The sequence below is a fragment of the Mustela nivalis genome (genome assembly GCF_964662115.1).
Source record: "Mustela nivalis genome assembly, chromosome: 14".
NCBI classification, from domain to species: Eukaryota; Metazoa; Chordata; class Mammalia; order Carnivora; family Mustelidae; genus Mustela; species Mustela nivalis.
Window position 1 is genome coordinate 78,904,801 of NC_139033.1, and position 25,410 is coordinate 78,930,210.

A 25,410-nucleotide genomic window follows, 5' to 3' on the forward strand; every position below is an offset into this window, starting at 1 on the left:
ATTTTCAAGTGTAGTCATTTTATATTCTCCTTTTTAAAAGATGAACTATAAAAAATAAAAACTTTTCCTTTTTGATGATTATCAAGACATTTTGTCCTTAGATTTAAATCGATCTCTATTTAAATTTTGAAAAGCAAATTCCAGTTTTGATGTTCATACTCTAACACTGCTCTCTTCTGCCTAGTGATATTTTGGGATAGGGTTTAAAAGCAGAATGTTTTAGTGTTTGAATGGTTCTGGATTCACATTGTGAAAACATAAGGAGAACATTAGAAATAAATTATGTTCTAACCAAGTTTTTTTAGTGCTTCCTCCTACTCTCTTTGCAAAGTAAGCCTGCTGCAGTGTTGTGAGTGAAGAAAGTGAAGTCAACACAAAGTTAAAAGTGACCCATCTATTTGGACTGTCCCCCCAAGAGAAATCACTAAATAAAAACAAAACAATTTCCACAATCAAGAAAGATACAAAAATCCATTATGTGATTTAACTGAATCTCTGTAATATTTAATTAGCCTGGCCAAATACCAATTATAGGTGATAACCAAGATCAGCTCTTACTATGTTCTTGATATAATCTTATTAAGTCAATCAAGATAACCAGTTAAAGAATTTTAATCACTAAAAACTCCATGTGTATAAGAAATCAAGTTAATGTTCTAAGAATATCTTAATATATAAGGGTTTTCCTCCAGGAAAAGTTTCTTTTTTCCATTGCTGTAAAACATACATAAAATATACTTAGTGTATTTTTTAAATATTTTTAAAGATTTTATTTATTTATTTGACAGAGATGGAGAGAGAGAGAACAAGCAAGGGGGAAAGGGAGAAGGAGAAGCTCAGCAGGGAGCCCAATATGGGGGCTGGATCCCAGAACCCTGGGATCATGACCTGAGCCAAAGGCAGACGCTTAACTGACTGAGCCATCCAGGTGCCCCTGTCAAATTTTTTTTAAAAGATAGACTTATTTATTTGAGCAAGCAAGCACATGAGTAGGGGGAGGGGCAGACAGACAGAATCTGCAAGCAGGCTCCCCACTGAGTGTAAGCCCCACACGGGGCTCAACCTCACAACCCTATGATATCCTGACCTGAGCCCAAACCAACAGCCTGACGCTTAACCGACTGAGCCACGCGGGCACCCCTAGTGTCTTAATTTTAACTGTACAGTTCAGTGGTATTAAATATTTCCATCATTGTGCAGCCATTACCATCTTCTATCGCCATATCTCTTCATCTTGTAATATTGAAATTCTGTAACCATTACAATAACTTCCCATTCTCCTCTACCTACAGACCTGGCAACTATTGTTCTATTTTCTTTCTCTCTGATTTTGACTACTCTAAGAATCCCATATAAATGGAATCATACAGTATTTGCCTTTTTTGTAATTGCTTTCTTCCCTTAGCAAAAAGTCCTAAAGGTTCGTTGGTGTAGCAACTGCAGGATTTCCCATTTCTAAGGCTGAGTAATATTCCATTGTGTGGCTATTCCACATTTTGCTTAGCCATCCATGCACTGATGGGACACTTGGGTTACTTCCATGTTTTAGTGATTGTGAATACTGATGCTATGAACATGGATGTCTATCTCTTTGCTTATATAATCAGAAGTAGAATTGCTGGATCATATGTAATTCTATTTTTAAATTTTTGAGGAGTCACCATACTGTTTTCCACAGCACCTGTACCATTTCACATTTCCAACAGTGCACAGGGTTCCAATTTGTCCACGTTCTTGTCAACACTTGTTATCTTCTGGTTTTTGTTTATTTTGATGGTAACCACTTTAGTGGATAGGAGGTAGTATCTCACTCAAGTTTTGATTTGCATTTCCCTAATGATCAGTGATGCTGAGAACATTTTCATGTGTTTGTTGATCACTTGTATATCTTCTTTGGAGAAATGACCATCTGAGTCCTTTGCTCATTTTTTAATTAGGTTGTCTTTTCTGTTGTTGGGTTTCAGGACTTTCTCTACATACTCTCTGAAAATTAATCCTTTATTAGATATATGATTTGTAAATATTTTCTCATCTTCTGAGGGTTGCCTTATCATTCTCTTGATGATATCTTTTAGTGTACATAAGTTTTTATTTTCATAAATTCCAACTTGTCCATTTTCAAAAATCTGTGCCATTACTGTCCTATCTAATAAACAATGCCAAATCTAATCTCATGGAGCTTTTGTCCTATCTTTTCTTCTAAGAGTTTTATTATTTCACGTCTTACATTTTGGTCCTTAATCCATTTTGAGTTAATTTTTATATTTGATGTTAGGGTAAGGGTCCAGCTTCATTCTTTTTTTTTTTTTTTTTAAGGTTTTATTTATTTATTTTATAGAGAAAGAAAGAGAGAGACAGAGAAGCAGGCTTCCCGCTGAGCAGGGAGCCTGATGTGGGACTCGAGTCCAGGACCCTGGGTTCATGACCTGAGCCAAAGGCAGATGGTAAACTGACCGAGCCAACCAGGGGCCCATTCATTTTTTTTTTTTTTTTTTTAAATCTTCAAAGTGTTTAAAAATTTTTTAAGTTTTTTTTTTTTTAAAATTTATTTGAGAGAGAGAGCATGAACAGCGGGGAGGGGCATAGGGAGAAGGAGAAGCAGACTCCCCAGTGAGCAGAAAGTTCAAATCGGGGCTCCCTCCTAGGACCCCAAGATCATCACCCAAGCTGAAGGCAGATGCTTAACTGACTGAGCCACCCAGGTGCCCCTAATTTCCTTCTTCTGCATGTGGATACCCTGTTTTCCCAGCACCATTTCTTTAAAGACTACTCACTGAATGGTCGTGGCATACTTGTCAAAAATCTTTTGACCATATAGGTGAGGGTTTATTCTGAGCTCTCTATTCTATTCCATTGATTTATATCTTTGTCATTATGCTAATGCCAGAGTATTTTGATTACTGTAGTTTGTAATAAGTTTTGAAATCAGGAAGCACGAATACTCCAGTTCTTTTTCAAGATTGTTTTGGCTATTTGGGTCCCCTGAGATTCCATGTGAATTTTAGAATGGGTTGTCTTCTGGAGCACTGGGTGGCTCAGTTGGTTAAGCATCTGCCTTTGGCGCAGGTTGTAATCCTGGAGTCCTGCAATGGAGCCCTCTTATGTCAGGATTCCTACTCAGCAGGGAGTCTGCTTCTCCCTCTCTCTCTGTCCCTTACCACTGCCGGTGCTCTCTCAAATAAATAAATAAAATCTTTAAAAAAAAAAAAAGAATGGATTGTCTTCTATTTCTGCACAAATGTCATTGGCATTTTAATAAGGATTGCACTGAATCTGTAGATCATGTTGGGCTGTGTAAACATTTTAATGATATTAAGTCTTCTAATCTGTGAACACAGGATGTATTTCCCTTTACTTAAGTCTTCTTTAATTTTTTTCAGCAATGTTTTGTAGTTTTTAGTGAACAAGTCTTTCACTTCATTGGTTAATTCCTAACTATTTTATCCTTTTGACATGATTATAAATGGAATTGCTTTTGTAATTTCCTTTTCAGATTATTTATTGTCTGTGTACAGAAATACAACTGATTTTTGTGTGATTTTATATTTTGCTACTTTACTGAATTCATTTATTCTAACAGTTTTTTGGGGAATCTTTTAGGGTTTCCTTACACATAAATTCATAACATCTATAAAGAGATAATTTTACTTCTTTTTTTTCCATTCTGGCTGCCCTTTATTTCTTTTTGTTGTCAAATTGCTCTTACTAGTGTTTCCAGTACTATGCTGAACAGAAGTGATGAAAGCAGGGATCCTTGCCTTGTTTCTGTTTTTTTTTTTTTTTTTAAAGATTTTATTTATTTGTCAGAGACAGAGGGAGAGAGAGCGAGCGAGCACAGGCAGACAGAGAGGCAGGCAGAGGCAGAGGGAGAAGCAGGCTCTCTGCCGAGCAAGGAGCCTGATGTGGGACTCGATCCCAGGACCCTGGGATCATGACCTGAGCCGAAGGCAGCTGCTTAACCAACTGAGCCACCCAGGCGTCCTGCCTTGTTTCTGTTTCTTAGAGGAAATTCTTTCAGTCTTTCACCACTGGGTATGATGTTTGAGGTGGGCTTTTCATATATGGCTTTTATTATGTTGAGGTAGTTTCCTTCTATTGTGAAGTTCTTCCTAGTTAGTGAAGTTTTTTATTATGAAAGGGTGTTCAATTTTGTCAAATGCTTTTTCAGCATCAATTGAAATAATCTATTGTTGTTTTTCTTCACTCTGCTGATGTGGCATATCACACTAATTAATTTTTATATGTTGGACCATCCTTGTAGTCAGGAATAAATCCTACTTGGTCAGGGTATATAATCCTTTTAATACATTGCTGAATTCTGTTTGCTAGTATTTTGTTAAAGATCTTTAAAAAAAAAAAAACAGTATTTGTAAAAAAACCAGTATTGGTTTGCAGTTTTCTGTCCTTGTAGCTTTTGTTTGGCTTTAGCATCAGCGTAATGCTGTTCTCATAAAGTGGGTTAGGAAGTACTCCCTCCTCTTCATTTTCTGGGAAATGTTTGAGAAAGATTGACAGTAATTTTTTTTTAAATGTTTGGAAGAATTCACCAGTGAGGCATGAGAGGCCTTTTCTTTGTAGGGAGGGCTTATGCTTACTAATTCAATATCTTACTAGTTATTGGTCTAGTCAGATTTTCTCTTTCTTTCTGATTTAGTCTTGCTAGGCTTGGCATTTCTAGCAATTTGTCCATTTTATCAAGGCTATCCAATTTGATGGTAACCATTCATGATACATTCTCTTTTTATTTCTATAGAATTTGTCCCCCCTTGATTTCTGATTTTAGTAATTTCAGTCTTTCTTTTTCCTTAGTCTACGTAGCTAAGGGTTTGTCAATTATGTTGATATTTCTGAAGGACCAATTTTTGGTTTCTTTGATCTTTCTCCACTGTTTCTCTATTCTCTATATTTTATCTCTAGGCCTTTGTCTTTATTATTTCCTTTCTTCTGCTAGCTTTGTGTTTAGTTTGTTCTTCTTTTTCTAGTTCCTTATGTTGTAAAGTTAGATTGTTGGTTTGTTTGTTCATTCATTCCTTCCCTTCTTCTTAAAACCAGAACATTCACTGTGCAACTAATCATTGAAATTTCTTGTTTTTAATTTAAGTATTAAATAAATAAAATCTTAAAAAAAACTAATGAGACTGAACTTATAGTTTAACATATGGTCTATCCTTGAAAATGTGCCATGTGCCCTGGAGAAGAATGTATATTCTGTTGTTGGGGAATGTGTTCTGTATGTGTCTGTCAGATCTAGTTGGTTTATCATGGTATCCAGGTCCTCGATTTCCTTATCCTCTGCCTGGTTGTTCTCACCATTATTGTGAGAGGGGGTTCTGAAGTCTCTGACTATTACTGCAGAACTGTCTATTTCTCCTTCATTTCTGTCAGTTTTGCTTTATATATGTATTTTGACAGTCTGCCAATAGGTGCAAAAATGTTAATAATTGTTCTATCTTCTTACTGTATTGAACCTTTTATTAATACAGTCCTTCTCTGTCTGTTTTAACCTTTTTTTTTTTTTTTAATTTAAAGTCTATTTTGTCTGATGTCAGTATAGTTTCCCCAGCTTTCTTTTGGTTACTATTTGCATGGAATATCTTTCCATTCTTTCACTTTGAATCTCTCTGTTTTTTTGAATCTCAAGGGAGTCTTTTCTAGCCAGCATATAGCTGGAGCATGTGTTTTTATCCATTCTGCCAATCTCCAGCTTTTGATTACAGAGTTCAATTAACTTACATTTACAGTAATTACTGATCAGGAGGGACTTTTGTCACTGTGCTATTTGTTTCCCATACGACTTAGAGCTTTTGTCCCTCTTTTCCTTCATTCTTGTCTTTCATGTTAAATTGATTTTTTTAATAGTGAAATGTTTAAATTGCTTTCCCATTTTCCTTTTGTGTATATTCTGTAACTCTTTTCTTGGTGGTTACCATGGAGACTACATTTAACATCCTAAAATTATAACACTCTGATTTGGACTCCTAGCAGCTTAATTTCAATAATACACAAAAACTCTGCTCTTCTAAAGCTCTGTATCCATCCTTTTTGGATATAACAAAATTACATTTTTATGCACCGTCTTCCCCAAAATATAGGCTAATAATTCTTTCAAGTGCCTTAGTCTCTCAAATTATGTAGCAAACAAAAAGTGCAGTTACAAACCATTGTTAAAATACTATTAGCTTTTATAATTGCCCATATATTTTACTGAGATCTTTTATTTCTCTTATGGCTTTGAATTATTGGCTAGTGTCCTTCCATTTCCCCTGGAGGACTTCTGAGCATTTTCCACTGGGAAGCATCCAGTGGTTATGAACTCCCTCGGCTTTTGTTTATCTGCGAATGTCTTCATTTCTCCCTCACTTCGAACAATGGCTTTGCTGGATATAAGACTGTTGGTTGACTTTTTTTTTTTAAGCACTCTGTATATACAGATCTCCCCCACTCTCTGAAAGTAGAGCATTCCTGTGAAACTTTTGTAAGCTGAAAGTGTATAAACTAAAAAAACAATTGAAGCATTTTATAAAAGTGAAATATCTTCTTTGGATTTCTTTCAGTTAGCTAAAACAGGTATTAGTGTTGGTCCTTCATAAAAAGTGAAGTGGTATAAAGGAAACTTTCAGAGAGTGGGGTGGAAAGCTATATTGGCCCACTATCTTCTGGCCACCAAAGTTTCTGATGAGAAATATACTGAAGATCTTAGAGAATCTCTTGTATGTAGTGACTCATTTCTCTCTTGTCTTTTTTTTTTTTAATTTTTTATTTTTTATAAACATATATTTTTATCCCCAGGGGTACAGGTCTGTGAATCACCAGGTTTACACACTTCACAGCACTCACCTAAGCACATACCCTCCCCAATGTCCATAATCCCACCCCCTTCTCCCAAACCCCCTCCCCCCAGCAACCCTCAGTTTGTTTTGTGAGATTAAGAGTCACTTATGGTTTGTCTCCCTCCCAATCCCATCTTGTTTCATTTATTCTTGTCTTTCTATCTGTCTTTGGCTTTTGAAAGTTTGATTACAGTATGTCTTGGTGTGGGTCTCTTTTATTTCAGCTGGGCTGCCTGAATGTTTATATTCATGTAATTCCTCAAATTTGGGGAGTCTCAGCCTTTATTTCTGCAATTATTCCTTCTGCCCCTTTCTTTCTCTCATCTCGTTTGGGGACTCCTCTAGTGCATATCTTGGTCCACTTGACAGTGTCCCACAAGTCTCTCAGTCTCTGTTTGCTTTTCTTCAGTCTTTTTTCTTTCTGTTCCTCAGGCTTGACACCATCCTTTGTCCTATCTCCAAGTTTGCTGATTCTTTCTTCTGCCAGTTCAAATCTGCCATTGAATCTTCTAGTGGATTTTTCATTTAAGTTATTGGCATTTTTGGCTCCAGAATTTTTTGTTTGTTTGTTTCACTTTAGGTTTTCCAGCTCTTTATTTATCTTTCCATTTTTGCTCACATATTGTATTCTTGGCCTTCTCCATATCTTCTTTTAGTTTTTTGAGCCACTTTAAAGCAGTTTTTATTTTTATTTTTATTTTTTTAACTTTTTTTTTTTTAATTTTATTTATTTATCAGAGAGAGAGAGAGGGGGAGAGAGCGAGCACAGGCAGACAGAATGGCAGGCAGAGGCAGAGGGAGAAGCAGGCTCTCCGCTGAGCTAGGAGCCCGATGTGGGACTCGATCCCAGGACGCTGGGATCATGACCTGAGCCGAAGGCAGCTGCTTAACCAACTGAGCCACCCAGGCGTCCCTAAAGCAGTTTTTAAAAAGTCTTTGGTATATCCCCTTCTTTTTCTGGGACAGTTTCTGGTGATTTCTTTCTTTACTCTGAATGGGCCATACGTTCCTGTTTCTCTGTATGACTTGTGATTTTTTGTTGTTGTTGTTGTTGTTGAATATTGGACATTTGAATCTAATAATGTGGTAACTCTGGGAATCAGATTCTGTCCCTTTCTTTCCCAGGGTCTGCTTTTTGTTAGGGTTTTTGTTTATTGTTTTCTTGATTGCTATAGGCTGTCTCTGTGCTGACAATCAGCCTGAGATGTAAACTTAAGATCCTGTCAGTTCTTTTATGAGCCATTTCCCGGGCATGCACTGTCACTTTATAATTCTCTGTATATGTAGTTTTGGAATATCTTAGTTTAATGTCTGGCTCCCCAAAGGAAAGAAGCTAAGAATGAAGGAGGTGGGTAAGGAGGCTAGCCCTTTAGGTCCCCTGAAAGTCACTTTAGCATGCAGGGAGCTTGTGACAAAGCAACAATAATCACTGCCTTTTTGTCTACACCTTTGGATTCCGATGTAGCAGAGGACAGATTCCCAATATTTGGAGGCCAGGGTCCTTTTTGCCCACCCTAGCTCCTGGAAGCTATGTGCAAGCTGTTTCAGGAATAGTACGCTGCTACCTGCCATGTGGCTGGCGTGGGGCATGAGTAGCTCCCATTATGCTAAGAGCTAAAAGTGACTGAAATTAACCACAATTTTCCACCTAAATCTTTCTCTGGAAGTTGCAAGCCTTCAACAAACTCAGAGTTCCAAAGGACTTACATCAGACAAATTCTGCCGGTACAACTGTTGTCCAGGTGGGAGACAGATTCCTGGTGCTCCTTATTCCACCGTCTTCCCAGAATCCTCTCACTTAATGTTGTAATTTCTTAAATATTTTATAATGATTTTATACACAAAAAGATAATTAAAAACATTTAGAAATGTGGTGCCTGGATGGCTCATTTGGTTGGATATCCAACTCTTGATTTCAGATAGGTTGTGATCTTGGGGTGATGGGATCTAGCCCTGCATCAGGCTCCACACTTGGTGCAGAGTCTGCTTAAGATTCCTTCCCTCTGTCCCTTCTCCCACTCACGCTCTCTCTTCTCTCTCTCAATCTAATAAATAAATAAATAAATAAATGTTTTATAAAAGCATCTAGAAATCACTTAACTTTAGATTCTGTGTTCAGAACCTACGAAGAGCTATAAAGGCATTTTTACTATCCATACATGTAAGTGGGTATGGATATGTGTATATGTGTGTGGGCCTGGGAATGAAAACAAGTGTGATTATTTAGGGCTCCCAGCTTGAATTCAGACAAGGAGGTAAATTAATCTAAAAAACACAGACAGTTGACTTATTCCCTACAACTATTATCTGTAAACCTGAAGGTGAATGATCTGTTTATAAGAACCTGAGGCCCAGTTATCAATGGCACTTTAGGAATATAGCAATATTTCTGCTCCTGATTAGGGAAAATTCCAGGGTTAGTTTTCTATGCTAAATGATCACAAAGCACATTGGGACTCCCTATTCTCCGTCCAGTGTGTTTTTGAAGGAATTTGATGCTAGCTCTTCGTACCACAAATACTCACTCTTCCTCGTGGACACGGCCTCTACTAAGGGATCTTCAAGGAAGGAGGGAGACACACTGCTGCTGCTGGTTGACTTGTGTAGAGTTTCCTCCTGAGAAAGGTGGGGACAGAGAAATAGACTCCTAAGACATTAGTGCTTTCATGCTAATAAATTTTACTACTACAGATTTATTTCAGTGTGAGGCACCAAATTATGTCAAAGGTTCAAGGCAACTAGAAGACCTAGAAGGTATCTTAAATTAGACAAGCCTGGGTTTGTGTTCTGGATTTGTCCCTCATTAGAGTGATATGATACAACAAGTTTCTCATCTTTCATCATTTGGTGTTTAATACCCTCTTTACACTGTATTATTGGATCAGATGAGAAAATATGCTCAAAAATGCATATAGTAAATGGTGGTTAATATCATTATTAGAGAAATATTTAACACATTTATAAAAGTAATAGATTAGTAAACTGCATGAAGGTAGATGCTATGGGCCTCATTCATTGTTGTCAGCAACAAACCTACTGTTAGTAAGTGATGAATAAATATTAATATTTGTTGAACAGATGAAAATAAACATTTCATAAAATATTGTATGAGTCTAGAAAAATGTCTACATTATGCAAAAGAAATTTTAAATTTCTATTACCAATCAGATGAGACCGTAATTTGTTTCAGATTATACCAAGATGAAGTACAATATTTACTCAAGAAAAACTTATTATCTACCATGTGAATGAGGATATACATGAACCACATGAAAACGTATGTCTATAATATCTACAGAAAACTGCTAAATATTTTTAAAAGTGGAAGAAAGAAAATTATTTTAAGATATTCACCTATAACTATGTGAGAGAAATCATGAAAATTCTCTCCGACCTACTTATTTAAGGTGACTTTGAGAACTCACTTAGCCATTCACAAAAAATAGCTTTACCTAAAACCTACTGCTAAAAGCACTGGTTTCACGCAAGCTACCATACAAAGGATCTGGTCAAAGGACAGGAGATGAAAAAAGGCTGTAAACCACACAGTTCCAACAAAGAAGGTCTGAACACTGACCTCCCCATTCCTGGTACATACCATGAAGAATAAATCAAGCAATGTAACCAAAGCCCCAACCCTGAACATGGTGTAGAGGTCACACAAATCTCCAGAAGAGCTAGTGTGCAACTAGAATGCCCTCCTTCTGCCTATGGAAGGCCAAAAGGAAATAAAAGCCAAGAGTATCTCTTAGGAAAAGAAAAAGGAGCCATACACAGTAGTCCCAAAAAATTATGAGGGGAGTGCCACCTTGATTTTAACAGCAGAAACCACCACACACCACCTCACATACCTTAGCCCACCTTCCCCAGAAATGTTTTTTTTTTAAATTTAAAAGATTTTATTTATTTATTGAACAGAGAGAGAGAGATCACAAGTAGGCAGAGAGGCAGGCAGAGAGAGAGGGGGAAGCAGGCTCCCTGCTGAGCAGAGAGTCCAATGCAGGGCTCAATCCCAGGACCCTGGGATCATGACCCGAGCCGAAGGCAGAGGCCTAACCTCACTCTTCCTCGTGGACACAGCCTCTAAGGGGTCCCCCCCAGAAACATTTTTAAAGCCCAATTTTACAGAATTCTGAGCATGTACATGTTCCACACCATTCCTCTTTACTGTTCTGACTTGCTTCCACTGTGAACAACGAAGAGCCCATCCTGGGGCAGCTAGGTGAGTGCAAGTTAGTTAGTAAGAAACAGATAAGTGGTGAGGACACTGGCATGGTGCAAGGCCTTTGGGATTTGCTCCCAGAAGCAGTTGGGGGGTCCTCTGCCCCTGCATGCCCACCACGGGCAGCTGCACCCAACTTCTCACTACTTGAAAACTAGTCTTCATTAGGCTCAGTTCCTGGCCCAGGGGAATCACAAAGACACTCAGAAGGCACCAGGGGACTTGGGAGATCAGATCTCCTCAGAGAGAAGTCAGTGGGTGTGGACTCCTACTCTGCTTGCCCTGTCACGTCCATTCCCTCAACTAAACACTTTCGGCCTGCCTGGAGGATCCTGATGGTCTCTGATCTCTCAAACGACTGCCAGGCCTGCTCTCTGAAACTTGCTTGTTTGTATTGTCTGATCCGGTTACTAGTCTCTGACACTCACTAAACTAGGCCCTTTCTAGTTCTACATCCTGACCAGTGACTCAACCAGGTCCTTGTTGGAACAAGGTCACTTCTGGAACTCCTACTGCTCCTTCACTGCTGCTTTGCTCCAAGGTGGTACTGAAGGCTGCCAGACCAGAATTGTCTCAGAAACCAGTCTGGGTGATTAAAGAATAATTCCTTAATTCTAACTTGGATGAACATGGAGTGGTTGGAGCCAGCAACCACGACAACAAACAGAAGCCGGGAGGCTGGCTGTGTGTGTTTATTGTGTCTGGCAGGCCCTGAGAGAAGAGGGAGGCAAGGATGTAATTTCATTTTACACAGTGGAGATACACAATACTGATGCTGTAGACAAAGGGCTGGAGAGAGAGACTTGGGAAGCACCAGCACCCTGAGCGTTTCTGGAAAACAGACAGGACATGCGAGATCTTCCTTCAAAGGGCAGCAGGGGAAAGATGAAATCTGGAGAAGCCTAGCAGAGTTTTCTTTTGCAGACACGTCCATTGGTATTACTATTACCAAAAGAACAAGCTTCACTATGGGTAGGTGTGTGTGTGAGAGAGAGAAGAATCCATGGAAAATATTTTTCTTTTTCATTCCCCAAAACAAAGGGAAATATCCTAAAGATAATACGTTTGCATTTTTTAAAAAGATTTTATTTATTTATTTGACAGAGAGAAATTACAAGTACACTGAGAGGCAGGCAGAAAGAGAGAGAGAGAAGGAAGCAGGCTCCCTGCTGAGCAGAGAGCCTGATGCAGGACTCGATCCCAGGACCCTGAGATCATGACCTGAGCCGAAGGCAGCGGCTTAACCCACTGAGCCACCCAGGCGCCCCTACGTTTGCATTTTTTAACTTATTTTTAGTGCTGTAATCTAAGACCATACAAATATTTCTGAACTTGTTCTATCAACTATGACCACTGTACTGGTCTTTCCTGAAAAACAGTAAGTAACCCACTGTTTCATTTCCTGCTAAACAAATGAATTTCAATCCCAACTTTATTGACTGAAAGATGGGAAGAGATTAAGCAACAACCAAGGCCACATGGCTAGTAAAGGAGGTCAGAGAGGGCTTGCACTCTGAATGTGGAGTCAAGAGGTGTGAACCAGGCGGTCATGGGACTCACCTCAGAGTCAGAGCTGTCCAGCTCAGCCAGGGTTGGGGCTTTGAGGAGTTTCTTCCGCTGCAAAGGCACATGCTGTGCCGCACTCAACCCATTTTCTTTCGTTTGTGATGTTAAACCTCCATTTACCATCGATGATTCCACAGCAGTCTTTGGAGATTCAGGGGTAGTTACATCTGGTAAAAGAAAGGCAAAAGCTTACCTTTTCTCAAGCTAAGAAAGGTCATCAGTAGACCAAATGCACTTTCCTAAGTACCTGCACTTGGGAGCACAAACCACACAAGCCAGGTACATGGCATTTCCATGTCACACAAATAGAACACAGAGGCTTGATATAATAATGCCTAGGTATATAAAACATTTTTGTTAGATATTAACTGTCAGGTTAAAGAGAACATTTACATGAATACTAGATTCACATTTATACACTAGAATTTAGAGCTGGAAGGAATCCAGATAACCGACTATACCTTCTTAATCTTGCAGAGAGGCTAGTTTCATTTTATAGTCTCTGAAGAGCTAGTGATGGATGGACCAGAGTGGCGGCATACACAAAGCCATAGCAGGCATATGACTTTAAGATTTGAGAATGGTCTAATTCAAAAATTGAAATCGTGAATAATCTATAGTTATATAAACATGAACACAAAGAACCTGGGATACGTTTGCTTTGATAAAGCTGATTTAGATGATCCAGAATTCAGATCCGGGTGCGAAGGCAATACAAGTATGCAGAGCACAGAGTATGCAGAGCACAGAGCCCAAAGTACGCAATGTATGAGTACAGAGCATGGGGTGTAAAGAGTATGTCATACAGCACAGAGTATAGAGAGTACACAGTACTCTCACATAGTATAGGAATATATAGGATATAGCATACAGTACAGAGTATAGGACAGAGTATATTTTTGTAAGTGAAGGAATTTATTTTGAATATGTATATTATTCATTCAATTTAATTTTTAATAGTGCATAGCTATGTATGGAAGTTTACAGGGAGAAATAAACATTAGAAATACCTAAGGATGGAAGTATATAGGCAAAGAAGACACTCAATACATACTTGTGACCAGGCTTAGAAGCATCAAAGGACAGTATCCATTAGGAAAGAATGACAGCCACGCAAAAAATCTATCCAAACCACGGGAGGACAATGCAACTAGTATAAGTTATAGCTTATACTGGACAGGACAAAATTATCCGTGTTCTTTGGATTGAAAACATAATATAAATAAATATGGCTTAGTTTTTACGTCCAAGTCACAAATCATCTATAGAAGTAACAAGTGTGGATGCTGCATGTGATAAGAAAACATTAAAGGCCATAGTATATAATCTAGAGTATGTAGTACAGAGGGGAGTACAGAGAATACAGTACTACAGGGAGTACACAGAGCATAGTGTATAGAATAGAGACTAGAGCACACAGTATAGAGTACAGATCACAGAACACACAGAGTGTGTATAGTAAGTGGTATAGAGTATACACAGAATGCAGTATATAGCGCGCACAGCATACAGAGCATAGAGTATACACAACAGTGTACAGACTACATATAGAGTACAGAGTACAGAATATATAGTACAGAGTACAGACTAGAGAGTTCAAAGCGTAGAGTACAGAATACAGAAGAAGAGTATTGACTACATAGTACAAGGAACAGGTTATAGAGTTTAGAGCACACAGCACAGAATAGAAAGTACGGAGTATATAGAGTACAGAGTATACCTTACTATAATGTAAGATGCAGATGATTTGGGTTCAAAGTCTAGCTCTGCTGCTACCTGTCTGACCATGAGGAAATTGCCTAACCTCTTGTTTCATCATCTGTAAAATGGGCCTAACAACAGACATGGGCTCCTTTTGAAGATGAAATGAACAAGTACATATAAAAATACTTACTCAATACTGTGTGTACTAAAGGTAACACACAATAAACGTTGGCAATTACGGACACTGATTTTTACCTCCATTGGTAAGTAAATCGAGGCCCAGGGAGACTCAGCCAGTCACCCAGCTACCGTGTGGTGCAGGTGATATTTGATTCTTTGTTAGTATTGATTCTAAAGGCCACCTTTTTGCCCTTGTACCCTGTACTCACTCTTTCAGTGCAAGTGGAACCAATTTTCTTCAGTATTTCAAATGATGTGTCAAACACAAAGTTTAAAACTAACAAATTAGAGCAATTAAAAGCAAAAAAAAAAAAAAAAGAAAGGAAAAAAATAAAGAAGTCACTGCATAATTTAATTTATAGACCAACAACATGAAACTGATCTTTGCACATGGAACAAACAGTCTGTAAAACTCCTGTGGTTGAAAGTAAAGGGTACACTAAGCATGAAAGTGAAATAAGATAGGAGGGAGGGAAGGAAAGCACTATAACTGCAGTTACTGTAAAATACAGCAGTTTCCCTCCCAACATACAATTTTTATACACTTGCAGTGTAAGCGGTGGATTTCCAGGGAACATTCAGTGAATAAGCATGTTCTAGTATAACCTTACTTGACATTATTAAAATAACCACATAAATTATTATAAATGATATGCATCTAGTTTAATATTTATACTTTTTGCTATTAGAGATCAAGAAAGTCAGAGCACATGCCCTTGTGAATGAGAAGAAAGGATCTGAGTAAGCAAGGAAGGAGGGAGGAAAGGAAGAAAAGGAAGATGGGCAGATCTGTAAATCGTTTATTTAACACAGAAATTTTCATAAAAAATTTGACAAGACATGTGTTACTTTTCTTATTACCCTTCCAGATGTTAAACAGCTATAACAAAAATATAACTGGGGGGGACACCTGGGTGGCTCAGTTGGTTAAGCAGCTGCCTTCGGCTCAGGTCATGATCCCAGCATCCTGGGATTGAGTCCTGCATCGGGCTCCTTGCTCGGCAGGGAGCCTGCTTCTCCCTCTGCCTCTGCCTGCCATTCTGTCTGCCTGTGCTTGCTCTCTCGCCCTCTCTCTGATAAATAAATAAAATCTTAAAAAAAAATATATATATATATATTACTGGCGGGGGGGCGCCTGGGTGGTTCAGTGGGTTAAGCCACTGCCTTCAGCTCAGGTCATGATCTCAAGATCCTGGGATCCAACCCCACATCGGGCTCTCTGCTCAGCAGGGAGCCTGCTTCCCTCTCTCTCTCTCTGCCTGCCTATCCATCTACTTGTGATTTCTCTCTGTCAAATAAATAAATAAAATCTTTAAAAATATATACATAACTGGGGGAGAGGCTGTGCTGAGGGGGACTAAAGGGCAAAAGCAGGAAGTTTTTACACAAATTTAAAGGTTAAAAGCTTTAAATAAATCTTTCTTAGGGGGGTGTAGAGAGCAGTAGGCTGCCACACTTCACAGAATAATTGAGAAGTTCTCCAGAAAGCAAAGAAGGAAAAGATTAGGCTAACTGATTAATTTCTATTCAAGAAAAAAGGTAGTGTTCAAATACAGTATTGAAGCATATTTTAAAAGATCTTACTCTATAGTTATTTTATACACTTCCTATAGAATTGCTCATGTTGTTGTAGGTATTAGGCTTTCAAGAGAAAGCATATAGTTAAAACACACACATCTTTGTCTTCTCTTAGCTGCCCAGATTCCAGTTCAGTTGCCCACACTGCAGGTACCATAAGAAGGGAAACCATTGGCTTTCTGAGGTGGGTCTCACGTTTCCATTCCTCCAAGAGCTTCCCTATGGCTGAGACCACTAGTAGTGCATGGAGGAATACTGAAAGTTTTAATGGTTATATATTTAATGCTTCAGAAAAAATTATATCAGATGTGTGGCTTTATGGATGTTTTTCCTTAAGAAAATTTTTAAATAAATGGCCATTGATAGTATATTAAAATAATTTAAATAATGCTGGAGGTACTTAAAGCCTGGCAAAAATCTGACCTGAAGTTTAGGGAATACTGCTGAGTGACTGTGGCTGTCGTGAGTTCATTTCATTCTCAATACAGGAGATTTGAGAAATGACCCAATAGCTCTCTACTTGTCTGAACACTACTATGAAGTTGATAATTGTGTTTGAGCTCATTGACTGAAACTGAACTCTTTGACTGAAATAATAACCTTGTACTGAATTCAAAGCTTTGAGATAAATGGAGTTGATAAAAAATTATGTAACAGGTTTCAAGATGATCTTCACATTTAAGACTAAATACTGTGTGTGATTTTACCTCATACTATATATTTGTAAAAGACTCAGTGGAACTTATCTTTAAGAGAAATTTTTAAGTAGTTTGATTACTAATAACTTTCTGTTCCAATGAAGAAATCCTTATTATTACTTCAGTGTATCAAGTGAGAAAACCAAGGATTTGACTAGACTTTATACTTCTATATAAGATGGAATGTCTTCAGAAAAAAACGGTGATATTTATAAATAAGCAAAAACATTTAAGATGCTAGATATGGCTTCAGAAGTCACATACCTCAGGTTCAATCTAAAATGCACAACCATGATATTAAATACTTTCTGTAATATCTTTATATATGTTAGATTCACCCAATTGCTGCCTTACTTGATTGGAGGAAATATGACTGTGATAGGCATTACATATTCATTATTTACACTGCAAAAATAAATTACACTTACCTTAAAGTTGAATGGATTGTTAAGATTTTCCACTAGGCATTAATATTTATAAGACATACTTAAGCAGCAGAAAATACTTCATTATGTCTTATTCTATATTTAAGTTCAGAGGCATTATCTATACTACATATTTAAATACTTGCTCCTTAGTGTGTTAATTTCCCAACTTCGAGAAGAGCTGTATTCCAATCCTTTTATTTAGGTTAAAAGAATGGATCGATTTTTTCCATTTATTATTTGGGATATTTTAATTGATTAGTAAAAATGCAACAATGAAAACATAAAAATAGCTAGCACAAGAAATTGAGAATGAAGCATGTGGAAATCATGAAGTGCACTGAAAGTAGCAAATGAAAAGCAGTTGAAAGCCAATACAATTTTTTGCTACTCTTCTATATCATGGAGGTTAGGAGCTTTCCTCCTAAATCAGAAGCCACCATATAACTTATAAGAACAAAAAATACACTTCTATATAACGTGTGTGCGGGCATGCAAACTGTCCAGATCAGCCACGTGTGCTTTATTTATGTTAGACAAGAGTCAATGTGTTTAGATAGCCAGCCACTTCCCTTGTAGTCCAACTGATGGAAACATCTCCAGAAAAAGACACAGTCTCTAAAATATATACTGCCAACTTTTGGAGATTATCAGTAACAAATATGTACCAAAACATTTCTGAGTTTATTTTCCAGAACATTTTGGTAAGGTTTTTCTTTTTCTTTTTTTTACAACATTTACTCTGCAAATGGTTGTAAAATAAAAATTTTCAAATGGATAAAGAAAATAGAAAAAGCTCTTCAGTGGTCAGTCAAAAGTAGTAAGTGAAGATTGTAAAATATTTATCTGAGTTTTTCAAAAGCACAAGTGCCAGTGATACCTGAGACCTGGAAATATAAACAGAAATTTTAAAACAGTTGGGAACTAGTTAGCAGTTGGAAGGTGCTCAGTAAATTTTCATAAACAGAATAGGATACAAGAACTATTTGGCTCTTTAAATACGAATTTGTATATAAGCTATGTCAAAAATTTCAGGGCATAAGAAAGAAAACAGGAAGAAAATATTAGTGTCAAAATTTTATCTCATTTTACATTCAAAACAACAACTTCCAGAGGCACCTGGGTGGCTCAGTTGGAGTCTGCCTTCGGCTCAGATCATGATCCTAGTGTCCTGGGATCGAGCCCCATATAGAGCCCCACATCTGGCTCCCTGCTCAGCCAGAAGCCTGCTTCTACCTCTACCTCTGCCCCGCCCCTGCTCATGCTTGCACTTTCTCTAAAATAAATAAAATCTTAAAAAAAAAAAAACAAAACCCAGCTTCCAAAATGAAAAATTCTCACTTGCAAAATATTTTATTTGGATTAAGTTGGCTTTGAAAATTCACTCATATATAAAAGCTCCATTTAAAAAGGGACTGATATTAGAAATCAAATTTAGTCATTAATGGTTATGTTTCACTATTAATCGCTGTCCATTTAACAGCAGGGATCTACACTTGTACTGCAAACCCAGAACACACTAATTATACAGTTGATCCTTGAACAAGGCCAGGCAGGAGTTAGGGGTACAGATTTCCACCCCAGTCAAAAATCTGCAAATAACTTTTGACTCTCTAAAAACTTAACTACTAATTAAGCCCACTGTTGACTGGAAACTCTACTGATAATATAAACATCCAACTGATGCATATTTTGTATGTTATATGTATCATATGTGTGTGTGTGTATTCTGTAATCTTACAGTAAAGCTAGAGAAAAAAGTTTTTAGAGAAAAGAAAATATTAAGAAACTCATAAGGAAGAGAAAATGCATTCACAGTCCTCTAGGCACATTTACGGAAAAAACCTGTGTAAAGGCAGGTCAGGCCAGGCTGGAGGCAGCAGTGGGCCTGGTACCATGATGTATGTGATATTTTGCAGCCTGGGGGCTTTGGCAGAGTCAGCTGCCTGCTGGGCAGGAAGCCACAACGGCCTGGGGATGCAGTACAGCTGCCTCATTGGCCTGCAATGGCGGCCACCCATGAGTGGGAGGCGTGGAGTCCATGGTTGGTAGGGGTGGCCCCAGGCCGGCAGCAGCCCGCACAGCCCCTGAGCTCCATGCATGGAGGACTAGGGAGCAGGGATGATGGGCATATGGGCTCCCTGTGCAGCACCATCCTGCTCTCCGGGACATGCCTTGCTTAAGCTCAGCATCCTGTCCACCAGCCCTGGGTATAGACCACCCTGTCAGCAACAGGGGGCAACCTGCAGTGCTGTTCAGTCTTGGGTCCCTGGGACCTGCTGCAACTTCAACAGGCCTCACTGGGCCGTCATGGGTCCTCGGAGGGCAGCAGGTTAGTTGCCTTCCATTTGGTCTGATAAAGACTGGGGTGGACAGTTGTAAATAAATGTGTAGCTTTTGCCGTCAACTCTTAAATAAAAAAAAATTCCTATAAGTGGACCTGAGCAGTTCAAATCCATGTTGTTCAGGGTCAACTGTATTTTACAACCAAAGCCATTAGAACATTATCTGTATTTTTATACTCTCAAATAGCGCTCAGAAGCCTTCACAACCAGGCTCTATCCAGAGGGAGCGCTGGGACACCAAAGACAGCTCCTGCCTACCAATTGAGGAGCGGTGATCCGCAGAAGCAGCTGACAGCTTTGACTCTAATTACTTAAATATCTGAATGCTTAAGAGATTAAGTGTCAAAACTTTGTTTCTTGAAATTTGTTTCTATTCTCTTAAGGCAAAGCTCTGTTTTAGATTTTGACATCACTGCTTTAGAAGAGTGTGGGTGAGGGAGTGCCTGGGTGGCTCAGTAGGTTAAACATCTGGCTTCAGCTCCTGTCATGATCCCAGCATCCTGGGATGGAGTCCTGCACTGGGCTCCCTGCTCAGCCGGGGTTTGCTTCTCCCTCTGCCCATCCCCTGCTTGTGATTTCTCTCTCAAATAAATAAATAAAATCTTAAAAAAAAGGGGGGGCGAAGAAGAAGAAGAGTGTGGGTGAGAAACAGTGAGGTAAGGATGGGCAGTCAAATTCCTTAACCACAGGGATGGCATAATGATTCTTCTATAATCCCTCCTAGGCAACAGATTTATTATTGTTTTAATTTTTTTAAGCACATGGTTTTCAAATAAGCAGAATGTTTTATCTTACTGACCACAGCTTAGAAGAAGCCTTTCAATTTTCTTCTTTGACATGTTTGGACAAGCAGATGAATGAAATGTTTTCACAGAAACCACAAAACCCACTTCAGGTGTGAAAGAGCTTTTTTTTTTGTTTTACCTGACAAGTCAAAACTGTAAGACATGCTAAGTGGCCGCATTGCTGAAAAAAGAAAACAAACAATAAAAAGAAAATAATTCAGCTATTAGGAATATACAGGGAGGACAAAAAAGGGAGGAGGATTCAAGAAGACCGTAATGGCACATTTCAGACTTTAAGGCAGAAGGTAGCGAATAAAAATTGGGAACACAACAAAACCATGAATCTTAGTTTCAATTATATCACTAAGACTTGAAATGGAGTAACAATAAAAGAAAAAAAATAACAACTTTTTAAAGAACATGTTAAGAATGACTGCATGATACAGATACAAAACATTTTAAAGAAACACAGGATTTTGGCTTAAATATAACACGATTTTAGGGTACAAATTTTTTTAAATTTAAGAATAAATGTGTTCTTAAGTAATTTATTTCAGGATGAAAATCTGACCAAAATCTCTGCCCAAGGTGAAATACTTGATAAAAAAATCTCCTTTTGGAACTAGTTTCACAACGCATCACTATACTGCCAATTGTAGGCAATGCAAACTAGCAGCTGCAGAGAGGCCCCAGGAGCCAGAATGTCCGAGTGAATCTCAGCTCTGCCACTTTCCTAGCAGTGTGATTCTGGGAAAGTTACTTAACCTCTCTATGCTTCAGTTACTTAATCTGTAAAATGGGAAGAACGGTATTTATCTCATGAGAGTTTGTTAATGAAGATTAAATGACCCTACCAAAAAAAGGTGCTTGCACATAGCAAACACTGCTTCACACATAGTAGAAGTTCAATAAATATGATTTCTTAAAAACAAACTTATTTATTTCCTATTGAAATAATTAGTCCTAATATTTTTATTACATATGCTTAAAACCACTGAATTGTATAGTTTATATGGGTGAATTTTATGGTAGATAAATTATGCCCCAATAAAGGTATTTTTGAAAAAGCTTACTACAAAGATTTGATTAATTTGTGTATTCATGATAGTGAAGTTAACTATTTTTGCTGTAGCCCCCCATTTTTTTTTAATGAGGAAAATTTTAATACACTTTTGAAAAACACAAAAGTAGACTTGAACAAAAGAAAAGACATATCCTGTTATAGGATAAGATTAGCCAAATTCATGAACTTTGGATGGCAATTCTCCAACTTCATTTTATAAATGCAAATGTGATCCCAATTTTATTATTAATTAATTTTATTAACATATGATATATTATTTGCTCCAGGGAAGCCCAGAAGTTTTATCAGTACCATCTATTCTATGACCTGGGCTGAGGGAGGACAGGCACCTTTACGATCAGAAGATGACAGAACCTCAGATACAGTGGGGATGGAAGTATAGGCATAATGGACAGAATATCTCCCCCATTCATGTCTTCCAGGTAGACTAGACTGCCTGTAGAGTTCTAACACCTAAATTTAGTAGACTGTAAGTACTTCTCAATATGTTTTTTTGGCAGATGTTTTTAAAGAAATAACTTACACTTAAATCCAAAATCTCAACACACTATTAAAAAAAAATGATATGAAGGTAAAGCATTGGGTTAGATCCCAACTACAACCAGGCAAGATGTTGGAATCACAGGTGGCTGTTTTTAAAAGCACTTATGTCAACAAAGGAGATGTGTGTCTTAAAGGGGGCAAATAAAGCAATTATTTGTTGACAATCATTGTCTGATGACCAAGAAATAATATTTTAAGTATTTCATTCTAGTAAGTAAATTAGGATGTAACTTTTAAATAAGCATCTTACTGTTTTAGTTATCTACAGAAAAGTAGTTAGGAATTTTATACTGATGAGAATAATCATCCACTTACCGCTTAAAAAAACCCCTACATTTCTTGTAGAAATACTTTTCTAGATATGTCTCCTCAGATAAGGGACATAAAAGCAAAAACAAGCTAATGGGACTACACCAAAATAAAAAGCTTTTGCACAGTGAAGGAAACCATCAACGAAACTAAAAGGCAACCTACTGAATGGGAGAAGGTATGTGCAAACAATATAATGGATAAGGGGTTAATACCCAAAATATATAAAAAACTTAAGTAACTCAACACCAAAACCCTCAAATAATACAATTAAAAACGGGCAGAGTTTACGAATAGACATTTCTCCAAAGAAGACATCCAGATGGCCAATAGACACATGAAAAGATGCTTACCATCACTCATTATCAGGGAAATGCAAATCAAACCCACAATGAGATATCACTTCACACCTGTCAGAATGGCTAAAATAAAAATATAAGAAACAACAAGTGTTGGCAAGGATGTGGAGAAAAAAGAAACCTTGTGCACTGGTGGTGGGAATGTAAACTGTTGCAGCTACTATAGAAAACTGTATGCAGGTTCCTCAAAAAATTAAAAAGAGAATTACCATATGATCCAGTAATTCTACTACTGGGTATTTATACAAAGAAAATGAAAACATTAATTTGAAAAGATACATGCTCCTCTATGTTTACTGCAGCATTACTTACAATTGCCAAGAAATGGAAGCAGCCCAAGTATCCATCAACTGATGAATGGATAAAGAAGATGTGGAATGGATAAAGAAGAGGTAAAGAAGATGTGTGTGTTTGTGTATATACAGCCACACAATGGAATATTGTTCAGCCATAAAAAAGAATGAAATCGGGGCGCCTGGGTGGCTCAGTGGGTTAAGCCACTGCCTTCAGCTCGGGTCATGATCTCAGGGTCCTGGGATCGAGTCCTGCATCGGGCTCTCTGCTCCGCGGGGAGCCTGCTTCCCTCTCTCTCTCTCTCTCTGCCTGCCTCTCTGCCTACTTGTGATCTCTGTCTGTCAAATAAATAAATAAAATCTTAAAAAAAAAAAAAGAATGAAATCTTACCATTTGCAGCAACATGGATGGATTTAAAGGATATGATGTTAAGTGAAATACGTCGGTTAGAGAAAGACAAATACTGTATTTGGAATTTAAGAAACTAAACAAACGAACAAAGGAAAAAGAGACAAAGGAAAAAAGATCCTGGTGGTTACCAGAGGGCAGGTAGGTGAGGGGATGGGTAAAACAGGTGAAGGGAATAAAGAGTACATTTAACCTAATGAGCACTGAGAAATGTATAAAACTGCTGAATCATTTATATGTACACCTGAAACTAATATAACAGTGTAGGTTAACTCTACTTGAATTTTAAAAACCTACTTATTTAAAAAATTCTGTATTTCTGTAAAAGGCATCCGAATCAGCAAAGAAGTCAAACTCTCACTCATCACAGATCACATGATACTCTATGTGGAAAACCCAAAAGCCTCCACCCCAAAATTGCTAGAACTCATACAGGAATTCAGCAAAGTCACAGGATATAAGATCAATGCACAGACATCAGTTGCATTCCTATACACTAACAACAGAGAGAAGAAAGAAAAATAAAGGATCTCATTTACAACTGCACCAAAACCCATAAGATGCCTAGGAATAAATGCTCATGGATTGGAAGAACAAATATTGTTAAAATGTCTATTCTGCCTACAGCAATCTATACATTCAGTGCAACCCCTATCAACATTTTTCACAGAACTGGAACAAATAATCCAAAAATTTGTATGGAGCCAGAAAAGACCCTGAAGAGCCAATGGAATGTTGAAAAAGAAAAACAAAGCTGTTGGCATCACAATCCTGGACTTCAAGCTCTATTATAAAGCTGTGATCATTAGGACAGCATGGTACTGGCACAGAAGCAGACACATAAATCAGTGGAACAGAATACAGAACTCAGAAATGGACACTATATGGTCAACTCATCCTCAACAAAGCAGGAAAGAATGTCCAATGGAAAAGAGATGGTCTCTTCAACAAATGGTTTTGGGAAAACTGGACAGCCACATGCAGAAAAATGAAACTGTGCCATTTTCTTACACCACACATAAAAATAGACTAAAAATGGATGAAAGAGTTAAATGTGAGACAGGAATCCATCAAAATCCTTGAAAAGAACATAGGCAGCAACCTCTGTGACCTTGGCCTGCAACTTCTTGCTAGACACGTCTCCAAAGACAAGGGAAACAAAGGCAAAACTATTGGGCCTTCATCAAGAGAAAAAGCTTTCGTACAACAAAGGAAATAGTGGACAAAAACAAAAGACAACCAGTGGAATGGGAGAAGATATTTGCCAATGTGTAATCAGATAAAGGACTAGTATCCAAAACCTATAAAGAACTTACCAAACTTAACACCCAAAGAACAAATAGTCCAATCAGGCAGGGTGCCTAGGTGCTCAGTTGGTTAAGTACCTGCCTTCGGTTTGGGTCATGATCTCAGTGTCCCACCTTGGGCTCCCTGCTCAGAGAGGAGTCTGCTTCTCCCTCTTCCTTTCCCCCTACCCCCTGCTCATCTCTCTCTATCAGATAGATGAAATCTTTTTAAAAAATCCAATCAGGAAATGGGAAGAAGATATGACAGACATTTCTCCAAAGAGGACATACAAATCAAATGGCCAACAGACACATGAAAAAGTGCTCACAATTGGCATCTGGGAAATACAACAATGAGATATCACTTCACACCAGTCAGAATGGCTAAAATTAACAAGCCAGGAAATGACAGAGGTTGACAAGGATGAGGAGAAAGGGGAACCCTCCTACACTGTTGGTGGGAATGCAAGCTGGTGCAGCCACTCTGGAAAACAGCATAGAGGTACCTCAAAAAGTTGAAAACAGAGCTACCCTATGATCCAGCAATTGGACTACTAGGTATTTATCCCAAAGATACAAATGTAGTGATCTGAAGGGGGAACCTACACCCCAATGTTTATAGCAGAAATGTCGACAATAGCCAAACTATGGAAAGAGCCAGATGTCCATTGACAGATGAGGGGATAAAGATGTGAGATACACACACACATGCACACACACACAATGGAATAGTACTCCACCATTTAAAAAAAAAAAAAAAGGAATCTTGTCTTTGCAACAATGTGGACAGAACT

The 25,410-nt window shown here is 38.0% G+C and overlaps 1 protein-coding gene across 4 annotated transcripts in view; it reads right to left on the reverse strand.

Annotated features, from left to right (window-relative positions):
• Nucleotides 1–25,410, reverse strand: part of SPIRE1 (spire type actin nucleation factor 1) — a 188,822-nt gene that overhangs the window by 15,892 nt on the left and 147,520 nt on the right. For 2 of the 4 annotated variants that reach the window (XM_082697378.1, XM_082697380.1), the window contains exons 9-11: nucleotides 20,473–20,514; nucleotides 12,613–12,785; nucleotides 9,356–9,446 (exon numbers count right to left, since the gene is read on the reverse strand). In XM_082697378.1, the coding sequence (XP_082553504.1) occupies nucleotides 9,356–9,446; nucleotides 12,613–12,785; nucleotides 20,473–20,514 (306 nt within the window). The remainder of the gene's footprint in view (nucleotides 1–9,355; nucleotides 9,447–12,612; nucleotides 12,786–20,472; nucleotides 20,515–25,410) is intronic. The other 2 variants (XM_082697379.1, XM_082697381.1) reach the window with 1 other exon arrangement.